Below are 25,936 nucleotides of genomic sequence, written 5' to 3'. Positions count from 1 at the left end.
GTCATTGAGAACATAGTCTTTGCAAAACTTATATTAATCGTTGCCATCATTGGAATTTACGGATAATTCTGGTTGACAAAAAAAAATATTAAAAACAGTCATGACAGCTTGCTTGAATAAAAAACCTGCTTGCGGTTCATATTTCGCAAACACATCAATAGCATTCGTTGGTGTCGACTGCTACTGATTGATACTTATATATTCGGGGACCAAGGACAGTTTTCAAACATGCCAACTTAAAATACTGATTATCGAACTCCCAACATTATTCTCACTCACGTTTATGTAAGTAAAAAAAGTGTTCTTTTGAAGAAATAAATCAGTGATAATGAAAAAAATGTCACTGATTCTCCCTTTATCCTTTAAACTAAGCGTCTGTTATCGTTTCAAAGCGATATTATCAAAATAAGTTGAAATACATTATTTTGCTTTCTTTAATGAGATATGACGAAAGAGATCGATATTATTGATATTTTATTGTAATTATTACTAATTGAAGTTAATTTATTGTAAAGTGAAACACAAAAAGCAGTAAAGCGCTAAAGTGAAAATAACTGAGTCGACACTCAGGTGGTAGTCACATATATAACGATATTTGCCTTTAAAATGCATAAAAATTTTTTTATTTAATTCTTTGGCAAATAATTAGGAATAAAAAAAAATGAAATTTAGATTTTAAGGTCTACCATGTATGCCCACCCACAAAAACAAACAAAGCGAGTTGGGAAGGAGGAAAGTAGCAGTGAACACGGTTACCTAAAAAACCTATGAAAAGATACAAACTTGCAATAAAAGTCTTTTTTTAAATTGCAAAGTCATCAAAAAAGATTTTACGTACATGAAGTCGAACGACGCGACTATCAATCAAAAAAATTGTACTTGTTAAACTGAAAGAAAGCAGAGCTTTTGGTCAAAAAAGGTCCCTAAAGAGTTTTACGAGTAATATTTTAAGGTTTCATAAATATTTTAATCATATTTTAAGATTAAACAACTATTTAGTTAAGTGATTAGAACAAAATCATTTTGATGGCGATTATGACGATCATTATCATAACCATCACTATCATGATAATCATTATCACGTTAATACTATGATTATTATCATGATCACCATCGTGATCATCATTGCGATTTTGATCATCAAAATTATAATCATTATAACGATCACCATCATAGCAATCATCATCATCATGATATCATGATCACCGTCGATACCATCACAATCATCATTGGCATTATCATTAAAAAATGATGCAGATATAATTCAGAAAGAACAACCTTCATCTGAATGAGTTCTAAAGGGTTTTCTTGAAATTCCGTAACTGTGGGTGAATCCTCCATGGCGATCGCTAATAACAAAAATAATTGCGGGATATTTGCCGGCGACGAAAGAAAGTTTTCGTCGCCGGCTAATATCCCACAATTACTTTTTTCAGGGTTTTTTAAGACAATTTGAATGACTTGATTAATTGTGAAACCAAACGGAGTTTAAAGGTTGTATAACTTGTAGTACGTTTCTTTCGTCAAATGACGAGTCATCAAAGATCTACAAACAATTAAACAATAAAGACAATATCAGAGCAAACATAACTTTTTAAATTTAGTTGTTGGAAGAATAGCTTTTTGATCTCATGATTAAATATTTTATTCTTAACTTTTAAAACAGATAAAAATTTTGACGATAACATTCATTTGCTGCTAAAAAAGCAAAATTTATTTTTTCATGAGATGACCATACGCACGTGTATTACGCACGTGTATTAGCGATATAAAACATTTAATCAAAAAGATTACTTACTGCCTATTAAATCTGCACAGTTTTCGTTTGCAGTGTAAACTTTGTTGTTTTTGGTAACGACCTGTTTGAAACATTCCAGCTATTCTCTGTTGTCTTTATCTGATTACGGATTCCAGCGATTCCCTGTTGAATCTACCCAAATACAAATCCTAGGCTTGTACAAAACGCTATCAATTTGTTCTTTTCCAGATATTTTTCATGCTTAAGGACAAAGTTTACCAAATTTAAAGTTGCTTTTCGAACTTTCGAACTTTTCACTGTCTTGTTTTCGAACTTTCACATTTCGAAATTGAAAGATTTTATGGTTACTAAAATTTTAATGGTGAGAAAGATTTAATGGTCACTAAAATTTATTTTAACAGAAGATTAATGAAAGCATAAGATTCTTTTTAACAAAATATCTTAATAATAATAATTATCATCATTATTTTTATTATTATTATTGTTATTACTATTATTTTTTTTATTATTGTTATTACTATTATTATTATTATTATTATTATTATTATTATTATTATTATTATTATTATTATTATTATTATTATTATTATTGTTGTTGTTATTATTATTATTATTATTATTGTTGTTGTTATTATTATTATTATTATTATTGTTATTATTATTATTGTTATTATTATTATTATTATGGTTATTATTATTATTATTATTATTATTACTATTATTATTATTATTACTATTATTATTATTATTATTATTATTATTATTATTATTATTATTATTATTATTATTATTATTATTGTTATTATTATTATTACTATTATTATTATTATTATTATTATTATTATTATTATTATTATTATTATTATTATTATTATTATTATTATTATTATTATTATTATTATTATTATTATTATTATTATTATTATTATTATTATTATTATTATTATTATCATCATCATTATCATTATTATTATTATTATTATTACTATTATTATTATTATTATTATTATTATTATTATTATTATTATTATTATTATTATTGTTATTATTATTATTGTTATTATTATTGTTATTATTATTATTGTTATTATTATTATTATTATTATTATTATTATTATTATTATTATTATTATTATTATTATTATTATTATTATTATTATTATTATTATTATCATTATTATTATTATTATTATTATTATTATTATTATTATTATTATTATTATTATTATTATTATTATTATTATTATTATTATTATTATTATTATTATTATTATCATTATTATTATTATTATTATTATTATTATTATTATTATTATTATTATTATTATTATTATTATTATTATTATTATTATTATTATTATTATTATTATTATTATTATTATTATTATTATTATTATTATTATTATTATTATTATTATTATTATTATTATTATTATTATTATTATTATTATCATCATAATTATTACTATTATTATTGTTGCTGTTGTTGTTGTTGTTGTTGTTGTTGTTGTTGTTGTTAAATTTCTTTACTAAACAGAATTTATTTACTTTAAGTAAGAGTGTTACCAGTTTATGTTTAAGCTTTAACGTTCTGAAATATAGCACATTTTGATGACATTTTTACACTTTACCACGACTTAAACCAGCATTCTGATTGGCGCTAAAGAAGCGGTTTCTGATTGTCTTAAGTAAAACTCTGAAATAAGTCATTTGTACTATATTGATTTGTTTTTTGGTCATGGGAATAGTGAGCGTGTGAGGTTCGGTTTTAAGATTTCTCTTTTTTTTTGAAACTGCGAACAGATAAATCGGCGCAGCGGAATTTTTCAGGAAATTTTTGTATGTTTTGTTTAACGAGTGAAGAAAGCAAGAAATTCAAACATCTGCATTAAGAATCCGGCAATTAGTTTTAGGTTCAATTGAGTTTTTTACAAAGAATCTTTGTGACAGGCTGTTTTTATCTGTGTTGGTTTAAAGCTGCTATTCTAAAATAATGTCAAAAAATTGGAAAACGTTTTTCGCGATGTTTTAAAATACGAGACAGAATCTTTTGGTAACACATGCCTAAATCCACATTACTCCAATCGATTGTTTTAATTTTTTTATACTGGACATTTTGTTTAGGTTGAACACTAGTTGAGCCGTTTATTTCAACGAAACCAGACCCACTGTTATTGTAAAAGGCTTACCTTATTTTTAGTTTTTTAATTTCAATTTGATATAAAACAGTTTGATATAAAAGAACCAATAAACTTTAAACACGGTTTTCTTCATTATGGCTGGTTCATAATGGCATATTCAGCACGGCTTTGTTCACAATGGCTTGAGTAACTAAGATACTTAATAATGATAAACTTATTGTTATTTTTTCTTAGTAATATTTTGATTTTGTTATTTCATTTATTGAATTGTTTTAAAGCTGTTTCAATCAGGGCTGCGGAGTCAGTGAGCTTCTGTTCTTACTCCGACTCCGACTCCTTGATTTTATCATGGACCGACTCCGACTCCCGACTCCGACTCCGACTCCTTCATAAGTAACCAATTTGTAACAACACATATACTGTAGTAAAATGTTCACATCGGCTATTTCATCACTATGATACAAATAATCCAAACGCTTAGTGCTTTAAACAATATTTATCAGAAAACAATTTCTAAACAAAAAACTTTTCTTAACTCTTGTTATGCAATAAACTCTTATGCAGTCGCTACAAACATTATGAATTTGTCAAAATCATGTTTAAAAATTTGTCAGTTGGACAGAAAAAAACTTGTGCTTCTTTAAGTTCATATTCTTTAAGAATCTTTTTTACTAAGACCTGAAGAAATTCGCTGGTGTGATTAGCTTTGGTGTCTTTTACTGCCAATGTCTTGGTAACTACTTCATTTTTTTTTTTAAAAAATTAGACATTGATTTCAAAATAGTTCACTATGTTAAGAAACACAAAGCGTCCCTTGAGAGATTCATTAAGTTCATCTTTTTGTTTAACAGCTTCTTCAATCACTAATTTTCTAATGCTCTCTCTCTCCAGAGAAACAAAGTTAACTGAATACTTACAGTCTTTCTGTTTGTGGAGCAGCTCTTTGGTGCTTGGTGGTGGCACGCCTAGCTTTCTACTAAGAATATGTAGCACAGTGCCAGACAATTTAAGTCGGGAGTTGGTGGATCATGAAGTTATCTAGTTTAAGGGAAGGTAGAGGAGAGCGCAAGTGAGGTGATTTATGATTCTCAGTGATAAGCAGCAAAATACCCATTGCTTATCACTGTTTTAAAGGCCTAAAAATAACACGTCAAACTCTTTGTCCTCCAGTTGTTGCAAACTACAATTCCGATTGTGTCTGGATATCCTACAGCTTTCAGAGCATCCTGGGACTAGTAGTTTTGTAACAACTGGAGGGCTGGAGTTTGATACTTGTGCTTTAGACTGACAGAACATAAAGTATTTTAATGAATAACATCTATAAAATCCTTATGGAAATTATGAAATTTTGAAAGATTTTTTTTAAACCGGAGTCGGAGTCGGTACAATTTTTCCGACTCCGACTCTGACTCCAGGCAAAATGAGCTCCAACAGCCCTGGTTTCATTGCAACTTCGCAATAATCAGCTTTGGGTTACCAAAGTTTATTTGTAACAAGTATTCCGTTAGCATAAAATATTGTTATGAAAATGCAAAGTGTCAGTATTTTGCTGAACTGTTTAGTGACACCTTGGAACTCATGTCGAAAAGTTCTTCTTCGTCAATTCTATACTCCATCAAAAACGAATGAACAACTGGTAATAGTTTTCTTTTCTCTTTTTTTTATCTGAGAAGATAAATTCGAGAGTCACAAATCTAAATTCATTTATTAAGTTGTAAAAATATATAATAAAAAGCTTTTGGAAATTCGTATCGCATTTTTGGACAAACATAATGCAGTGGTTCTTAAGCAGTGAATCGTAAAATAAAGGCTATTCGCGAACTATGCTTCGCAAAATTATTCAACTGCAAAAGTTTTGTTTCTTGTGTTTTGATTTGAAAGCATAAAAAGAGACTTTTCCTTTTGCCGATGTCCAGAACAAACATGCAGTTATTAAACACAAACTAAAATACCTTGTTTTTGTTTTTTTTTTTTGTCTAAATCTGTTAACTAATGAAATTAAAAAGGAGAAAATGTTTTCATTAAGTCTCACACATACACAAAATTGTCCACATCCTGTCGTCCCTAAATGAATTTTTTAGATTTTCCACTGCATGTTCTGACATAAATCACTTTTTGTTTTCTAATCACTTTTTTTCCTTTAAACATTTTAAAGTGATCTTTGTTTACAAATGTTTATTAGATAACGTCTCTTATATTTTATGCAGCCTTTATTTATCTAGGTATATTTCAAAGGGAGTGTATTTTTAAAAAAACAACTAAATAAAAATGACTTGTTGTTGACAATTCATGTGAGACTAGTTTAGGCTGTAAGGGCTCTTGTTCGAAAAAATGTCGGATATTTTAGGTTAAGATGATTGATGCTTGGTTTAAGTTAAAAAGCAATAGTATTAAATGTTACTTAGTAACATAATTGAAGTAGAAATGCAAGACAAAAAGATTTCGAAATATTTAATTAAAATTTGAATCCATCAGACAGATTTTAATTTAGATAGCTCGTCAGGTTAGAGTTGTTGCATTCTATCTTTCATTTTAAACGTTGAGTTAAAATGAGTTATTATATTTGAACGGTATAGAATTCTTCTAAAATACAGTTTGTTTTTTTTATATTTTTTCTGTATACTTTTTAAATACTAATTATTTTAAATATAAGTAATTAATTTAAAAGTAATGTTAAAGCTTGAAGTAATCTTTGCTTTTAGAAAATAATCAAAAACATTTCTCCGATGTTTATAATGCGAGATTATAAACGTCGGAAGAAAGTAAATAACAAAATAATTCCAACCTGAAGGAGTTGCTGGTAAATTTTTCAAAGATTTTTTTAAAAATATCGTTGCTAAGTAATCTTATTTGGTTAGTTTATTTTTTTTTTTTTTTTTCGATTGCTCAAAACCTTGTTTGGTTCTAGTTTAAAATTTGTATTAATATATCTTCAATTTAAAAAAATGCGAATAAAACTTAATCATTTTTGAGTAAATATGCAATTTATTTTTTAAAAATATATTTAGAATTATTACAAACGCTATACCGCATAAATATGAAATAACAGTACAGAATTCGTAGTATATATCTTTAAAAAAGTGTTTTAAATATGAATCATCTTCTACCAAATACTGACCTTCGGTACAACATAAGCATCTATTAGTTGCCGCAGTCATAGCCAGAATGTAGGATTAAAACAACTGTAGCCAACTAGACTGCTAAGATAGTAAGTTTGTAAAAAAGTAAAAATGATTCTGACAAAAGCGCGTACAAAAACCTTCTGACGAAGTCAATTTCTCTTCTTATTGAAAAGTTCCTAGAAAAACTCCCAGCCCGCTTTAGGACATTTATTTAATGCTTTTGTAAAAAGAGCAATTTTACCTAAAAATATCAAGGAAGAACTTTTTAACGAGCTGATAGGAAAACACGAATTAACTCAAGAATTCAGAAATGGAAAAACTATAGAGATAACAACTATAGAGATATCTATAGAGATAACAACACAGCATATCCAAAAATCGTCAAGTGGTGATCCTTGTGAAGAAAACATGGCTGAATTGCTAAATGATACTTTAAAGGTCCATTGAAGTCAATCTTTTCTTGAAATGGATATTGAGTCGTGTTTAATGAGTATGTGTGTATGCCAAAGTTTGGCATACAAAAAAGTTTTGGAATGGTAGAGAGATAAAGAAAAATTCCACCGCTGGCAAAAATAGCTAGAGGAGTTTGGCTATACCTCTAACTTCAGTCTGAAAGGGCTTTTTCTACAGCAAGCATTTATAATTTAAAACCAGAAACACCTGAGAAAATGATTTTCATTAGCAAAAGCTACAACATTCGAAGCAGCCTGGTTAAAGTAAAGTAATAGTTAAATAAAGATGATGTTCCCTTGGAGAGCCAGGATGCAATCCCTGATTCAGAGCCTTGTTTTTATTCAACTTTAATTAGACTTCCCCAGAATGAATCCAAAAAACACGTGAAATCACCATACAGCCTAACAATATTGGTCAACCCACTTGACAGCCATAAAGAAAAAAAAAACATGCTTGATTATTGATGGATTGATTTTATTGACCATGTTTGTTTCAACATGTATTGAGCTATTACTTCATTATTACCTCATTATTTATGTATATTCTTAAAAGATTTAGAAATAAATCCAACTTTTATGATTTTTTTGAAATAAAAATAATTTATTGTAATCGGAAATGGTGAAAATGATTTTTTATGATAAAAACGTTTATACTTTCTGGCTCGTGATAGTTAAAATTATTATACCTCTTAGACAAAATGATTAAAACGGTTAATCATTTTTAATTGATTGCAAAAAACTTGGTACCATTGTTCAAGTCAAATTAATCATTTATATTTTAATTCAATCGATCATTAACTGTTCACTCAAATGAATGATTGTTAAGTTTTGCTGATCAATAAAAAAAAAAAAAATCTCAATTTTAATTTTACCATAAAAATCAATATTTTATGAATGTATGCGGGCGTCTAAACATAATGGGGCAACTGTATTTACAATGCTCATGTTTTCCAGTTGTAAATAAATACAAACGCGAGAACTGGGGGAGGGGACCTGAAAACCATTAGAGGTTATGTCTTCTTCCCCACCTGTTTTTCAGCAACGTCATTTAATCTCAAAATACTTTGAAAATTATTTAGAAGTTTGTCAAATCTCATTATAGGAACTTCTTACCATTTTATTTTCCTCTTTGACTTTTTAAGAAGAAATGTAGCTCAATCAGTACTATTGTTAAATTTAAAGTGCGTTTTTTGTTTTGTTTTGATTAATCGCGAAGACCTTGCAATCCCCCTTCTAAAAGTGAAAAATAATATCGCGATTAGTCACGTGCAACAAACCTAAAGTTGCCGTGAGAAAAAAAATTTCTATAAACAAGTTGTCGATTAAATTCAGTTTTTTTTATTTTCATCAAAAAGGTGTTCCCTTTCTATTTTAACAATAATATCAGCAATTATAGCATGAAGACTTATAAATGAAATTTATTGAAGCGAGTTCATTAGAAAAAATTTTTTTATTCAGTTTTATTAAAAGTAATAGTGCATTTAGCTTTGTTTATTTTTAGCTTAGGCCGTTCGAAAGACGTAGGGTTTCTTTTTAATTCATTCTAAAAAAGAGATTTTTCTTATTGAGTTTAAAGCATTTCTTATTTTACCCATAAAAAAAGAATTTTCGTGGTGCGATGAGTTCGCCGCTCTAAAAACAAACAGAAGAAATCTAAGCAAATAATATAAATAATGCAACTCCCAGTCAGGGAGATGTCAGGGGAGATGTATAAATAAATCATAAACTACTGATTAATATAGGTTACAACGAAATCGCACTGATTTGTTTATTTACATCATGTGTTGCAATTTTTTTAAAAACAAAAATACAAAATCGTAGTAACACCTTCTAACTAGCATAATACTTAAAACTTGGTTCAATGCATGATGAGTTTCACAAATATATTGTGAGATTTAATGTGAGATAATTTATGAGATATAATGTGAGATATAATCTCATTCTCATTCTGCAAAGATTTAAATTCACAAATTTCCTCATTTTAAAAGGAAAAATAATTTGACAAACTAACCACTTAATTAGGTGTGTGTGTATGTATATGTATGTATATGTATGTATGTGTATATATATATATATATATATATATATATATATATATATATATATATATATATATATATATATATATATATATATATATATATATATATATATATATATATATATGGTTTTATAATTTAAATTTTTTGGATCGATTTCTAAGAAATATAGTTATTGATATATTACTATAAATATATTTATACATAATAAATATATATTGTTTGTAGTTTACAATAAATTAGGTTTTCCTATTTATATATTTTTTTCTGTTAGGTAAACAACCCACTTGACGTAGAAAATAGGAGAATATTTGGTAAGAATATGTCGCACTAATTGAGTAGTTCAGAGCACAAATTAAGTTCTTTTTGAAAAATCTTAAATTTAAGTTTCAAAGCACTTAAAAGTCAAAACATTTTATATTTATAATGACTTTCCTGAAAAATAAAGATTAATTCAATTAAATGATGACATTTTTTTTATATTATGAAAGGAATTTTAAAAAGCAATAAACATTATTTGATTGCATTTCTTAACTTTTTGTTTAGTTGAGTTAATCGATTTTCGGCACCGAACGGTTCAAATAAAAGTTTAAAAGTAATTTTATGTTTAAAGAACAACAACTTTTATAAAGAAAAAGTTCACGAACAAAAGAAATTATCTAAACTTGCGAGAGAGGTGCTGTTCATTTTAGATAAATTAGGAGAGTATTATTAAATATTATCAGATATTTATTTTCATTCTTTATTTGCTTAGAGACTAAGTCTTAAGAAAGAAAAAGATTTGTGTTGCGTAAAGTGACCTTTATAGCAACACTTTTATTGAGCGTTAAATATCGATAGACGCAAACGATCTTTAAGTTTATTTTCGTAGTTTCTAAAACCAGCTTTTATGACTTAAATAAATAAACCTCGAGGATTCCACTGGAATATTAGAACTGGAAAAAATTTAATCAAGCACACAGCAACGGAAAGTATTTGACATTAAATATGAAACAGCCAGTTGATATTAAATACGAGACTGCCAGTCCTTATGCACAACCCAATTTGATAAAAACCTTTACAATAGAGAGGGAGCTTACAAATAATATCTGAGACAGAGCGTCAACAATAAAACTTAATCTGTTATTTAAACAATTTTTTACTTTCCGTTACAATTTTGACGCAATTCTACCGTCGTCACGTTTGAATTTAATTCATTAACTTTCTTAATCTGAACTCTAATTAGAAATCAAAAATCTTAATAAAATCTCGGCGATAAAAATCCTTATACGAATGATTGAAAAAAGTCTAGCTAACTTCTTTAGCTTCTAGTTAGAAATAAACCTAACTCGTAAAGTTTTATTTCTATTGAATACCGAATTATTTCTCATAAACACAAGTTTCAAAAGTTACTTAAGAAACGTTTGGTGTTAATGATAGAGAATAGACAGAGGAGGACGTTACGCAGGCAACACTTTCTTTTTGTTCAAGCAAATAATCAAAGTTAAAAACATTTTTTTAGATAAAGAAAACTTTAATTCAATTTATATCGCTTTCTACTAAATCTATTCGGGAAGTGACAACTCACTGCATATAACCGCAATTGCTTCACAAGCGAATATTTTTTACCATACTTCTATATCTTTAAAAAGATAATTCAAATCTTAATTTTCAATAAAAATACAAAACATATGTATTGTACAATATTAATTTCTAATTATATATTGTTTAAAATATTTTCCTTATAGATCATTACTTAACAAATAATAATATCAAAACCATTTTCAAAAAAAAATTTCCAGTAAAAAATTTTTTTTTATTGCTTTCGAATATTCTTTCTCATTAACAATATTCTTTGAAACACGTCTTGCTCTGCTGGATCGTAATGAAGAACATTTGATAAGATTGATTGGATAACATCTTTTTATTTTCTAACGATTTCCTGAAGCATGTAACTCCAAAACTGGTTTTTCATCACCACCGACAGTTTGTAGCGAATGTTGTAAAAACGAGAGATTCCCAGCGTGTACCCAAGAAAAACGATCGGGCATTGGAAAAGCGTTTGCTATTTTTTGGCAATATTATATTTACATTTTAATAACATTAGAAAGCGTGTTATTTCCTTGCAAAGTAATCTCCATCACATGTCATGGCATCTTAACAATAATCATACAAACGTTTTAGTTCCCTTTCAAATCGATCAACGTGTTTAACACGATTTTATGTGTGAAGAAGAAATTAAGGAGGCCACGCTGCAGTGATTAAGGTCACTACCAGCTGATCGATTTAAAATGGAACTAAAACGTTTGTATGATTAAGGTAAAAATGTCATAAAGCGTGATGGAAACTACATTATTATGTAATAAAAAAATATTGGTAAATTCCGAAGACTTTATGCCAAATATTTCGTGAAGAAATTCTTCGAAGCAGGAAAACATGTTTTCTCGTCTTAATGTTCATGAAAATGTTTTATCTTTCATAAAAAAAATCACGTGTTCAACAAAAAATCACGTGTTCAACAAAAGTTCATGATGACAGCACTGAAGAAATCTTTTATCGAAGCAGCAACAACAAAAAAGTCTATTAAAACGTGATCAACAAACGTTCATAAAATCCTATTTTCTAGTAAGCCCCGGCGGTATTCATTTGACTAACACGGTACCACCAAGTAAAATTAAGTATTAATATAAAAATTTTAATTTTTGCTTCGCTAATAAAATGCCTATTAAACAACTGGTCAATATCGAGTTGCTACTTAATTAAATTCGAATAATCGAACCGAAAAACCCGAACGGACTTGAAATAGCGCATTTGAAATCCTTCGATGTTTTAAAGTGTGAGATTAATCATCAAAGTGAAAATAAATTAAAGTTGATCTGCAGATAAACTGTAGTGCAACGCCGAAAGATAACCAACCACAGATATTTTTGTCTCACCAACGTTGTTATTAGTCAAAAGATTGTTACTAGTCAAAGACAGAGCCTTGACCCATCGCAGGTCGAACGATTGGTGTACATTCATGACAACTGGAGGAGGGTGATCTTAAATCTATGGAAAATGCTCCGTGGCAGTGACGGCTACCTGGACCACTTTGTTGAGTGGCTACAATAAAACTCAAACTTCGAAAGTAACCTACATTATGACAGTTGTATCAGCCATTTTCTTATGTGAATATTCCAAATTTAATAATTGCTTGCGCAAACTTTTCCTTGACGTTTTTTATAATGTCGGAGTCGGAATACCGCCGGGGACTTATTTTCTTGTGCAAGGACGATCGAAGCATTAATCTCAGACTATATCGGATCCTAATTACTCATTCCATTAGAATCAATTTTTTTTGATGATGGTGAGTTAATGATATTGGAAAAATATTTCATTGAGAAATTTATTGACGCAAGAGTCCAGGTGAATGAAGAAAAAAAATTTCTTGAAACTCATCTCGCTCGATATTGAATCTTGTTCATTCTAATAAACTCAAATCTTTTCAAAAACGAGTTTCAAAGTTGTTCAACAACTCAATCGTGGACGATTGAAAAATATTTCATCAAGAAATTCATAGAAGCAAAAAAAAAGTTGTCATTGAATGAAAATACAGTTTATTTTAACGTGGAGATCGGATATTAAAAAAGTATTTCACTGAGAATTCATCTTAACAGTAGAAATTCATCAAAGCAGGGTGTCACGTGTATAATCGTTAAAATGTCTCGTGTATAATCGTAAAAATATTTTATCCTCGAATGAAAGCAAGTATTAAAACGCTCGTGATGTCATATTTTCTCATCCACGGACGATCGAAGTATTAATTTTAAACGATAAGGTTCAATTCCGCTTATTCATTCCAAAAACCAGTTTAAAAACCGCGAAAAATTGGCATTGAAAAAAAATATTGTATCGAGAAACACAATCCAAGGAAAAAGTTGTCATGCGTAGTTCGTAAAATGATAATTGTCATTTTATCATGATCTTATTTTTGCCCACAAGCGAATCCATACTTCAGCTTTATGACCATCTGATAAAAATAAACTCTCTGAAACCAAAAACATCTTGTGAAAAAACTGCATACCAGCTTTTATATACATAAAAAAATACCTTGCCAATTCAAACTTTAAATTTTCTAGCGATCGTTGTGTCATTTTTACGTGTTTTTGGTTTAACGTGGTCTTTTGCATGTTCTTCAAAATCACTTTGATAACCGATCTTGAATAATGACCAGAAAACGAGAGGTGAAAAAATGAGCGTGGTCATTCACAAAAATTCACAGCTTGCAGTTTTACGCCATTAGTACGCCTAGCTGGTTTATTACTAAATCCAAATTCAAACACACAGTTTTTTAAAAAAACGCACGCCTTACTTGAAAACATTTATAAGATAACAATTCTTTTCGTGCAGTTTTTTTCTTTATTTTCAGGAGGAAGAAATGAATAAACCATTAAAATAAACCATCTGCAATCAAGTAATAATTTTAAAAATTAAAATAAAGATAAAAATACATATTCAAATTTAAATGTTTCGACGTGTCAGAACATAACTTGTGGTTATAATTTTTTCTTGCTGTTTTACAAACTTAAAATTGCATAACCAATATTTTCTTAACACTTATCAATTAATACGAGTTTCCTGATTTCAAAGTTAAAACACGCACACAAATCTAAAAAATGATTAAAACTAAGCTTAACGATGATTTGCAATAATTTTTCTTGCCAACAGTAAAGCATTTTCTGTCATTTTTTTAGAACGCAGTGATTAAGAATTCAAAGGCGTTTTTTGGGCACACGAAATTCTAGCACGGAATTTAATTAAAGCATTTGACGGAAAAGCTTTTTAAACGCTTCTCGTTGGATTCCGTGACGTACACGGGCAGTGCAAGCTTGGGGTCAATCCCATAAAATATTAATTTTTTGTAATTAATAAAATAAAAAAATAAATAAAAAAAAAAAAAAAAAAAAAGGTATTAGGAAAAATTCAAACTTTCGCAACAGGCAATCCTTTAAAATATATTTAACGGTTTTTTTTTCGTCACTTACCGTGGTGTGAGATCTGGCAAAGTCCTATGCTTTAAAAAAGCCCTAATTTAAGAAATGGCAAATTTCATATATATAAAATAAAAATTTGCGGAAAATAACTTTGTTGTTTTAACTAGATATCTAATTAGATAAAATAACTAAATTTATTTCTCTAAATGTTTATTTTATGTATAAGAAATTTGTCATTTCTTAAATTAGGACTTTCTTAAAGCATAGGACTTTGTTAGGTCACACCACGGTACGAAAACGTTTTTATTTAGATTTTCAACCGTAAAAAAGCGATCCGTACACTTCAAAAAAACTTCATAGAAATCCGTATAACATTTCGATAAACAAAGAACTTCGAAGTTTAAAAAGGAATAATTATTTTATTAAAAAAAAATTTTCTGGAGCCTATGAGTGCTGCAACAAAAATTTCAAAATTATAGAAAAGTTGGCAAAAAAAACGGTAACAAAGTCAAATTTTTGCACTGAGCCATTTACTTTTAAAAGTTTCTGCTCCAGACCAAAATCAACATCACATTTGATAAAGTTATCATGAATGAATGGATTAAATAAATTTTATCATGAATGAATGGATTAAATAAATTTTATTGATAAAATAAATGTTAAGTGAAAAAATATTTAGTTTTGAAAATTTTTATTGCAACAGCACAAAAAAATATTTTCATCGAAAATATCACAAAATATTTGTTTAAAATTCACAGGCATCTATCACTTTTAAACCACAAATGAGTCTATAACCAATAATTCTACGGAAATTTTTTTATATCGTAAAACCAAAAATTAACTTTTCTTTTATAAGATTCTGTGATTTATAAGATTTCTGTGATTCTCATGGTTACGAAAATTTTAAATTTTTGTAAAAAAAGTTTTCGTAAAACAATTTTTTACATTAATCGTAAAAATTTTATAGGATTGACTCTAGTTTAATTTCACAGCTCCGTGAAATACAAAGGGCAGCGCTGTCTTTTGAATATAAAAATATTTCAGCTCTGTGAAAGTCACTTTTAATTTTCTTGCTATTTCTTCTTATGGTAGACTTACTAGTGGAGGATTTCAAGGCCAAGCTCTTGATTATTTGTTTTCAATGCGATAAGAAATTTCATCTTGTTCCCTTTCTTCAACATAGCCAGTATGTTCTTGGTGTATATGCCGAACAGGCTGGAGAAGGTGCTTATCACTACCACTATCAAGTGTGGAAGCAATGCAAGTGTTGTTTGGAGCAAAAAAAAGCTAAAGAAAAGTTTGATTGAGTTTGGAACAAACAAATTAGTCTTTATTTATTAAATTCTTTTTATAGTATTATTAGTTTTTTATAATACAAACTTTATCATAGTTTTCCTTTTTCCTTTTTTTTTTTATTCATTAGTTTTATTGTATACAGAGTTATGTTTTAAACTCTTTATTGGTCACAGCCCTTTTTAAAAGTATGTTTTTAAAAATGTTATACTTTGCACTATATTTATGCATTAAATATCTGCCTAAATACAGGTTATTAATAATTGTTTAAAAATATATTAATGTTTTTATATCTACAATATTAACTTAAACCAAAGACAAGGTCAAAATTTCTAGCCTAAAAGATTCTTTTTAATGTTGAAAGGTTACCTTTTGTTTAAAACTGGACACTTAAAAAAAATAAAAAGAGGAGATATAAATAGGTGACCTTTGGCCTAGAGGTAAGTGCTCTGATTGCTACTACATCCTCCTTGCATCATCATGTTACAAAAGGTTATAGAATAAATTAATTTATCTAAAAAAAGATCTTTAAAAGTTTAGATTTTTAAAAATGGGTTTAAAACATTTTTCCATAAACCCAAGAATTATAACTTAACAAAGAAATTTAGAATAAACCAAGATTTCCCGTGGCAGTTTCAGATGGGCACAGTGGGCCTTGCCTTTGGTGAATAAAAAGAACATGAATTTGCCACAGTGGAGCATCGAAGTTCTGAGTGGACCCTGTATCAAAATTTCTTGGGGGGTTCTTTTTCTGAAAATAAACGAAAACACTCATAAATAAAGTATTTTTGAAAATAACAAAAGCAACAATCAATAGATTTTAAGACGATCGATTAAACAGTTTATTTTCATCACTTTTCAATCACTTTCAAGCGCTTAAAAAAAAGAAAATTTAAAACCTTGGAAGAGTATTTTATTATTCATTGCATTAGGGCTGGACTTTTATCAATATGACTTAGAAGTACGAACAATAATTTTTTTCAGTCTTGTTAAAGTAAGCTTATGAATTTTTAAATCAAGCATCAACTTAGTTTTATTCTTTAATTTTACTAATAGGTAGAAAACATCTCACGATTTTTTGCTAACACATCTTGGGACCCTTCTAGCTCTCACTGCAAAATCGGTAGCCACACCCCTATTACGAACTTGCTATTGGCATCACACTGAAATAACTTTACCCATGTTCTGAATTCAAGTTAGAGAACATCCTTAATACTGATTCCTTATCTAGAATTAGTATTACGCTAATTAAATTTTTCAGTCAGAATAAAGTTGTTAGTAATTAAATATAAACAAATTGAATGAAACTTATGATTTAGTATGTAAGGCATTTAAGGTAACATTTTCTTAAAGATGCTTCAAATGTATCCTTAAGATAGATATTGTATCAACTATTTTTGATATTTCTAGTATCCATCAGCTCAGGTTTCTGCTTTGGATTATACTGATACTTCCAGCAAACATTCAGCTTTTCCTTTGGTTTAAGACTTTAGGTTCAAATGAAAAATATCGGTTATCGATATATCGGTTATCGTCTTATCGATTCAAATGAAAAATCGATTCCTAATTGAAGCATTTCTTTTAAGCATATCCTCAAAAAGCTGCAAGGAGAGGTGGAGGGTGTTGATTGAGTGGCAAGGCGAGTGGAGAATATAGTTGTTTATAAATGAACTTTGCTGCTTGAGACAGTTAAAATTACTCAGTTATGATTAAGTCTTAATGCAAAAAAAACGGGCAAGCGTCAGACACGAGTTTAAAAATTACATAAAATGCTTAAATTTTCAGCAACTTCGTTTAGATTTTGTGTTTGAAGAACTTACTGGAAAAGCTAGCGAGTACAAAGTCTGAAATCTCGTTAAAAAAGCGTACTGTTAAAAAAATAACTGCAATAATATTAATAATTTGGCAGCTTATTGTATAGATTTCTTCGTTTGCTTTATTTTCAATTCTAATCTTTTGCTTAAAGGTAACTCTTTTTAAAGCAACGCTAACTACATATTGTAAAATATTTTCCAAATTAATGCATTAGGGCTAAGAACTTGTTATTAAGATGCACGCCAAATTTCCAACCTCAGGCCCAATCGGCCCTTATTTTGGCCCCGCTTAAAGCGTTTTTTACATGATGGATCTTGGAAAGCTGCAAGTGTTCTCAATATTTTTTCGTGATCAAAAAAATTTCAAAATAGGTTTAAAATATATTTAAATATATTTCAAAATATATTACCTTACCTTATAATTAAGTACTAATGTTTTTCAACTCACTTTCAACTCTGAAAGTTATTTAAAAGCATAAGCGTTTGGTTTATCGGTTTTTAAAGAAAAATAACCAAGAATAGCTAATTTCTATACTGGTCTTTTAAGATAAATCGACTTTTCTAAAGTTTGTTTTTTTTAAAAAAAAACTCCATATGAGTTTTAAATCAGCAACGCTTTTAGTGTGGCAAGTTTAGATTCATACATAAACTTCTTATTTAAAGCTTGTTTTAAAAATAAGTTCAAAGATTTAGTCGATTAAGAATTTTGCCCAACGACTTGAAGTGTTGAAACAATGTAACACTATGATGTTTGGTATGGCTTTTTTTCTTTCTGGAATCTTGTAGCTCTGTATGTCTGAATATATAAAATACTTCAAATACAACATACAAAGAATTTAAAACATTTTATTCATTTAGAAAAAAGCTTGTCGCTATTTTGTTATTATTTGTTAAAAACCTGAAAACTAAACGGCGATGCCTAAATATTTGTGTGAAAAAATGAAGTGGTCATCACAGAAAACAGTTTTAAAAGAAATTAAGTTATTTTTATGTACATTTTCATATTTTATTAATTTTTTATTTTTATCGAAATTCTCACGAAGAACGAATCCTAATAAGAAGCTTCGTGTAAATTCTCACGAAGAACCAGTTCTATCATGAAACTTCAAATAAAGTAACTAACTGCATAGACAATTTATGATGAAATTTGATAAAAATCTTATAAACGATGACATCGTTTTGATGCTCAAGATCATCGAGATCTCCTCTCTAATAAAACTTCTAGCATTTAGTTTACTAAAAAAAAAAAAAAAAAAAAAAGATAAGAAAAAACACTTAAAACTTTCACGCATGTCAGTTAAGACATTTTTTTGTTAAATACTTTTTCTCCTGAAAATCCGTGCACGGCTTTTTGTTGCGCAGATTTTTATAACTTTACTAACTTATCTAGAAAACCTTCGTTTTTCTTGTTGTTCTCTGGTATCGATCTAGGAATTATAGCACGTAATGAAGTTGTGTGATGAAACGCATCAGCTCATTTTTTATTTAAAAAAAGTGTTTAAAATGTTTCAAATCAATTTTCAAAAATGTTACTGATTATAACTTGGAGATTGGAGATTTTAAAGTTTACCCCTCAGGATTTAGGCTTAAATTAAATTCTTTGCGTTCATTCCCAGAAGTGTTATTTTACTTTTCTCAGAATTGCAGAAGAATTTCAAAAGTTGTTGGTATTTAAAGGCTACCGTTTTCGATACTGGGATAAGCAGAAACTGCGATAACGTTGCAACATTTGCTCAAATCAAGGAACAAAAAAAGGTCGCATAAAATTTCCCCACTCTGATAATAATGGTTTTTTACAAAAAAACGTTTGTTATTGTTGAAATATGTTAGATCTAGCTTGTGTCTCTACAGTTTTCTTATTTCTTATTGATACCTAAAACACTTATTCATAAAACTTATATTCTTTTTTGACTCACACAAATGTTTCAAACATAAGATATATATACAATAATACATTTGACATATCATTAAAAAAATATTTTTATAATGTAATTATATAAAGGAGGGAACGGATGTACCTTTATCTTATAAAAACGGAAGAAGCAAAACTCGCCTAGCAACAAGGCGAATTACAACCCTGGGTTTCTCGAACATCTGCTCTTTGTAGATAAAGTTGTCGACAATTTTGATTGGATAAGTTATTAAGATAATATTCCGAGATCGGGAAATAGTGTTCTTGTTTTGAAGTTTATATAATCATTTAAGCATGAAAATGGCGTCCGATCAAGAAGGTGATGCCGAAATGATACAAGAATGCGAGGAGTATGTAAAAAAGCACAAAATTCAAATGGTTTTAAAAGATGCTATTGTTGAGCTGTGTATAAATAAACCTGAAAATCCATATAGATTTTTACGCGATCATTTTGATAAACTTGAAAAGGTGAGGTTGTTATGTGCCAAATCATGACCTACTACTACCTGTATCTGTACAAGAATTAAGGTCTATAATACTTTGTACTTGACACCTTTACAGTATTAAGATATAAGAGATATATAGTTTTCATTTTAAAGCTTGAAATGCACAGTTATTAACCATTTCAAATACTTGCTATTTTTCATATGGCATGTATAATGTGAAGCTGCCACTCCAATTTCATTTATTTATGTTCATCTCTCTTTTTAGTTTGTATGTCATGTTTAGTAAAGAAATATGTATTAAGGAATTTTGTTTTTGTTGAAATTGATATTTAAAAAGATTTTTTTTAAACAATTGAGTTTCCTTTTAAATATTGTAACTTTTTAACTTTTGTATGCAGCTGATTGTCTTAATACTTGTTTATATGTTTTAAAGGAAGCTCTTCAAACTCCTCAGCACGAACCTGAAATTCTTCCTTCTGAGCCCCCACCTCTTTCTTGTACTACAAAGAGAAGAAGAGGAGCAGTTAGTGCTGCAGTTATTTCTGAAGAAGATGCAGCATCTTATGTCAAAAAGGTTATATATTTTTCAAAAAAATGTGTTAAAATAAAAAAATAACAAATTAAATATGTATTATGTTTAAATTTCTTGAAGTGACATGCAAGTACAAAAAAGCTTGTATAGATTAAAACATAGCACATTCTCAAAGTTTTTTTTAAATGTAAATACTTTGAAGTGGATGTTGCAGGAAAAAAATGCTTTAATTTTTACCATATGTTTTAGATTTATGGACTTATGAGTATATTTAATAAACATAAAATGATTCTTGATGAACTTTACAAAGTTTCAAAGCTACTGCAAATTAAATCAATTTTTTTTATTACTATAATCTGTTGTATATATAAATGCATGTATGAAAATTAAATCTCATGTATATATATATATATATATATATATATATATATATATATATATATATATATATATATATATATATATATATATATATATATATATATATATACACATATACAATGGACTTATTAATACAAATTCAATCAAATACAATCATGCTTTTGTTTAGGTGATACCAAAAGACTATAAAACAATGGCTGCATTGTCAAAAGCCATTGAGAAAAATATTTTGTTCTGCCATCTCGATGACTCTGAAAGAAGGTATTTGACTTTTGGATATGCAACCTATTTTGATATGAACTTATTAATTTACATTACTTGTATGTGCGATTTTTATTATATGTTAAATGTAAGTATTTTTCTGAATTTCTGAGTGAACCATTGTTAAACGTCTATTGCTTTAATTATTTATTAAAGGTTGTTTTTTTTTTAATTTTAATTTTTGGTAGTATTTAATATTTTTAGTGATATATTTGATGCCATGTTCATGGTTAAGCACTCTGCTGGTGAAGTTATAATTTTGCAAGGAGATGAAGGAGATAACTTTTATTTTATTGACACTGGAGAAGCCGAAGTATAATTATTTTCTAATCACTATTTCTATATGTCACATATCTTTTTAATTACTGTTATTTATAATCTATATAAATTCAAGCAATAAAGTTGTTAGAGGAGTTTTTTGAAATTGCTAATTGCTTGTTAAATTCATTTTTTTTTCTTTTGAAGTATGTAAAAACACAATTACAAATGTAAAAACACAAATGTTGCTAATATGAAGTATGAGAAGGATTTGTGAAAATTAAAATTCTTAGCTTCAACTGATTGGCCAAATAAAAGCTATGATTGTGTTTTCATAAACTGAATAATTGAAGGAGAAAAAAAATGTATTGAGTTAATAGACTGAAAAATTCATTATTTAGTTTTATAATGAAAGCATAAAAAATTTTCTTGTGCAGATGTCACAACATTTTTAAGGGTAATCCTTGTTCCTCTTGTTTTTTGCATAGTATAAGCTCCACTTTTTTGCATATTATAACTCCACTTTTTTAAATGCATTTTATAAAGAAGGTTTGCCTTAATAATCCACTTTCTTAATGCAGTAATTGTCAATTTTATTTAAATGAGATATATGAAAATAGTTCTCATTCTTAGAAACTATTTACTCACAGCCAAAAATTGTTACAGAAAGTATGTTAAAAAAATATATATACTATTTTTGTTTTTTTACAATAAATTTTTAAATATGATGCATTTAACAAAAGTTAATTTTCTGTTTTTAGGTCAACTAAATGTACAACTGTCCTATTATCTTTTTTTTTTTTTTTTTTTTTTTTCAACATACTTGAGAATTTTTAGTATTTCGAAGCATTTTAATATTGTTTTTATATTTTACATTACGAATTTAAAAAAGTAACTTAACTAAAACTTGATAGAATTGTTTGGCCTTTTGTTGAGATATGTACATAAATGCAAAAAACAGTTAGTAATGACTAAAAATAAGAATTTCGCTTCATAGGTCAATGTATTTCTATTTTGTTAATTTTTTTACATTTATTTAGTACTTATCAGTAAACTAAATATTATATTTGTTGAATTTAAGTATGTAGATTCAGTTTTCTAAACTTCATTAGAATAGAAATCTTTTCACTATATATAGAGGTACTTACTTTGTAGAGAATTTCTTTTTTTAGCTTTTTACAAATAAAATAGCACAAAATAGTAATATTCTGTGTCAACATTTGTATTTTTTTTTTCTGCTAAAATTTTAGGAGAACTTTTTTGTGATTTTTAAATGAAAATGTGAAAAGAAAGTGCTGTACTTTAGATTAAACTAAATGATTTTATCTAGTGTTATAAAACCAATTTAGATTTTAATAATATGTTTTTTTAGGTGTTTGTGAATGAACAGTTGATGGTATCAATCAGTGCTGGTGGAAGTTTTGGAGAGTTAGCTTTAATTTATGGAACACCAAGAGCAGCTACAGTGAAAGTAATTTTATAAAATTTTATTTGTTATGTATGTATGTATGTATGTATGTATGTATGTATGTATGTATGTATGTATGTATGTATGTATGTATGTATGTATGTATGTATGTATGTATGTAATGACTCTGCTATATTTTAGATTTTTTTTATAAACAATGGTTTTTTATAAATTACTATTTGTTTCAACTAAATGTTCTTTTATGGTTGTCAAATTTTATTATGTCAAATTTGTGTTTGCCATTTTTAGGCAAAAACTGATGTAAAGTTGTGGGCAATAGATCGTGTGACATACCGCCGAATTCTTATGGGTAGTACCATGAGGAAGCGAAAAATGTATGAGCAGTTCTTAGAGAAGGTTTCAATCTTAGAGTCTCTAGATAAATGGGAACGTCTAACAATTTGTGATGCATTAGAACCTTGCAGTTTTAATGATGGAGATGAAATAGTTGTTCAAGGTGAACCAGGAGATGACTTCTATATTATTGCAGAAGTAGGGATTGTTTCTTTCAAATATAAAATTTGTGTTGCTGTTGTATTTTTCTTTTCATTTCTACTTTTTTTTTTTTTTTTTTTTAATTTACTGAGAAAAAAATTTTTATATTTTGTTTTACACAACAAAAAGTTTTTTTTCCTTTAAACTTGTTTCTTGTGATTGCCAGGGTCAAGCATCTGTGCTTCAGCGTAGAAATCCAAATGAAGAGCCAATTGAAGTTAGTCGATTGGGTGTGTCAGATTACTTTGGTGAGGCTTTTTCTCATTCTTTTAATCATTTAGTTAAAATTAACTCTGCGTTTAAAAAACCTGTTACCGCATATTTTCAATCTGTGTGTTTGTGAATGAGTTGTCAATGTTTTCATTTTTAGTAAGGACATGCTTATGTATTAATATTTGTTACAATTAATGTTTTAGGTGAAATCGCGCTGGTTCTTAATCGTCCGAGGGCCGCCACGGTTGTAGCGCGTGGAGCAATTAAATGCGTGAAGTTAGATAGAGAACGCTTTGAGCGTGTTTTAGGTCCTTGCACAGATATCTTACGAAGAAACATTCAGCAATACAACAGTTTCGTCTCTTTAGTTGTGTAATGGGTACTTTTTGTGGTTATTTATCGTGTGTATTGTTCATTCACGTGGAGTCGGTTTATATCTTAAATGTTTTTTTAAAAGAGGAAACCTCGTTTAACTTGCTACTTATAAGCTGGGAGTTTGGCTAATCGAGTGTGCAGGGTTATATTATTTGCTTTTTTGAATTCTTAAAATATGTACAGTAACTGATTGTAGCTATTTATAAATAAAAGTATAGACATGGTTTATTTTATTCCAAGTGATGAATGTATATTGTACAGCACTGTAAAAAAAGTCGTTTTATTTCAAACTCAGTGTAACCTATGGCAACACGAATCGTTAATTTAATTTTTTTTAAATTTTTTATTTTTATTCATTTTACCTTCACTTTTATTTTATTGGTGTTAAAAATCTTGTGATTTCTATAACTTTAACATTTTGAAATCTCTTTACAAGATAAAGAAAACTTTATAAATCTTTACAGAGATTTTTAATGTAATATTTTAAACTCCGTGTTAAAATATTGTAGTTAGATTTTTTTGTGTATTAATTTTTGGCGCTAGAAATACATATCCATCCAACAGTTTAGAAATATGACTACGCATTAAAAAATGTCTACGCGTTAAAAGGAAGCACGATGGAACTTCCAACTACCATGCATTGTAAAATGTAAATGAATTCTGTACATGTTGCCTAAATATCAAACCAGTTCGGACTTTCTACTATGCATCCATAAAAGAATATTTAATGAAGTGCATAATACAACCGATCTTCAATTCCACTTTGTCAGATCGTCGGGTTTTTCACTTTTACATCAACGTAATACTTTAAAGTTCTCAACACGTGAATACACATTAAAGTTAAAAATAATTTTTTAATGACATAAATTTTCACTGGGAGAGTTTCATGTTGAATGGCGTGACATGACGATAGATTTTACCCGATTCAATTTTTGTTAAAAATGTCTGTTTTAAGATGCTCGCAGGACTTCATTACGAGATCTGAACCATTAAACGAAATTTGCGATTAATCAAGATTATCATTTTTTTCAACATTTTAAAGATATTATTTTACAAGATGACAATACTTGAGAAAACAAAATTGTCTTTAACATTCTTGATTTGTCAATGGGGGTTTATATTGGTAATTCAAGTAATAAGCGACTTTAAAGCAATGGAAACAATGAATCTTTTAAATTTTGCGGTATTTTAACAACAAAATTTATTATTTGCATAAAAATTTTTGATTGAAGTAATTTAAATGAATTTATACTGTTGTCATGGAGTTAGTAGTGTAACCATGAAAAGTCGCGACAGTTTTGAAGAAGAAACAACAATTGCCACTGTATCCCAAAAGTATAAGAAACATGAAGTTCTTTCTCTAAAGGTTGCTTTCCAAAAACGTTTCCGAAAAAACCTAATCAGTCGGCCTTAATCTATTAGTAGAGCAGTAGTTATGATTCTAGCCAGCTGAGTCAAGAGACTTTTATAAAGCATTTTCAAGCTTTTTAGAAAAGCAAAAAGGTTTGCTTTATATCCTTGATCTTCCAGATACTTTTTACAATGTCGATGAGACAAATTTTTAATCGAGCCGAGCATAAAAAAAGTTCTTTCAAGGAAAAAGGTTTTCAAAGAAGCGATATCAAAAGTTAAAAAGAAAATTGAAAAAAAAGAAAAAAAAAAGATCAATTTTTCACCTTTTTAAAATTGATGAGAAAATCTTTACCAGGTTACATAGCATTCTAATTGCAATCAATTGCAAAGACCCAAGTGATCAAAGTGAGTGCTGAAAAGAAACCCATAACCAGAAAAGAAACTGTTAAAGGGATGTTTGGTTCAAAGTCTCTGCTTCAATTCACAAAGTATTAAAACATACTGGCAAAATTATCATAATTAATTCACTTGGTTTTACTTGGAGAAAAAAAGTAAAGAAACTTATTTTAGGTTTTTTTAGTTAAGCTATTATTTTATACTATACATTTGAGCTTCAGACCCCCTGACTAGTTCAATCTCATTAACGAGAAGATTGAAAAGCAGGAAACCT

The 25,936-nt window shown here is 28.0% G+C and overlaps 1 protein-coding gene and 1 long non-coding RNA gene across 4 annotated transcripts; both read left to right on the top strand.

Moving 5' to 3' along the window:
* Nucleotides 1–6,590: 6,590 nt before the first annotated feature.
* On the top strand, nucleotides 6,591–10,213 carry LOC149885502 (uncharacterized). Of its 2 annotated transcripts, none has more exons than XR_016454425.1 (3): nucleotides 6,591–6,700; nucleotides 9,788–9,827; nucleotides 10,060–10,213. It is a non-coding gene; the product is annotated as an uncharacterized LOC149885502 (long non-coding RNA). The 2 variants fall into 2 exon arrangements; XR_016454424.1 differs by lacking the exon at nucleotides 6,591–6,700 and adding an exon at nucleotides 9,301–9,496.
* A 9,473-nt stretch (nucleotides 10,214–19,686) lies between these two features.
* LOC145183949 (cAMP-dependent protein kinase type I-beta regulatory subunit-like) lies at nucleotides 19,687–24,485 on the top strand. Of its 2 annotated transcripts, XM_090093729.1 has the most exons (8): nucleotides 19,687–19,952; nucleotides 20,364–20,504; nucleotides 21,013–21,104; nucleotides 21,309–21,417; nucleotides 22,735–22,833; nucleotides 23,080–23,322; nucleotides 23,492–23,573; nucleotides 23,742–24,485. In XM_090093729.1, the coding sequence occupies exons 1-8, from the start codon at nucleotides 19,779–19,781 to the stop codon at nucleotides 23,912–23,914; spliced, it is 1,113 nt and encodes a 370-aa protein (XP_089949855.1). In that variant the 5' UTR covers nucleotides 19,687–19,778; the 3' UTR covers nucleotides 23,915–24,485. The 2 variants fall into 2 exon arrangements, with proteins under 2 accessions (XP_089949855.1, XP_089949856.1); XM_090093730.1 differs by lacking the exons at nucleotides 19,687–19,952; nucleotides 20,364–20,504; nucleotides 21,013–21,104; nucleotides 21,309–21,417 and adding an exon at nucleotides 21,773–21,819.
* Nucleotides 24,486–25,936: the final 1,451 nt, after the last annotated feature.

The sequence above is a fragment of the Hydra viridissima genome, unplaced genomic scaffold (genome assembly GCF_058129835.1).
Source record: "Hydra viridissima isolate aposymbiotic clone 2 unplaced genomic scaffold, HvirCarnegie_v1 scaffold_7, whole genome shotgun sequence".
Taxonomy (NCBI): domain Eukaryota; kingdom Metazoa; phylum Cnidaria; class Hydrozoa; order Anthoathecata; family Hydridae; genus Hydra; species Hydra viridissima.
Note: the sequence above shows the minus strand (reverse complement) of the source record. Positions and strands in the feature narration are given on the sequence as shown.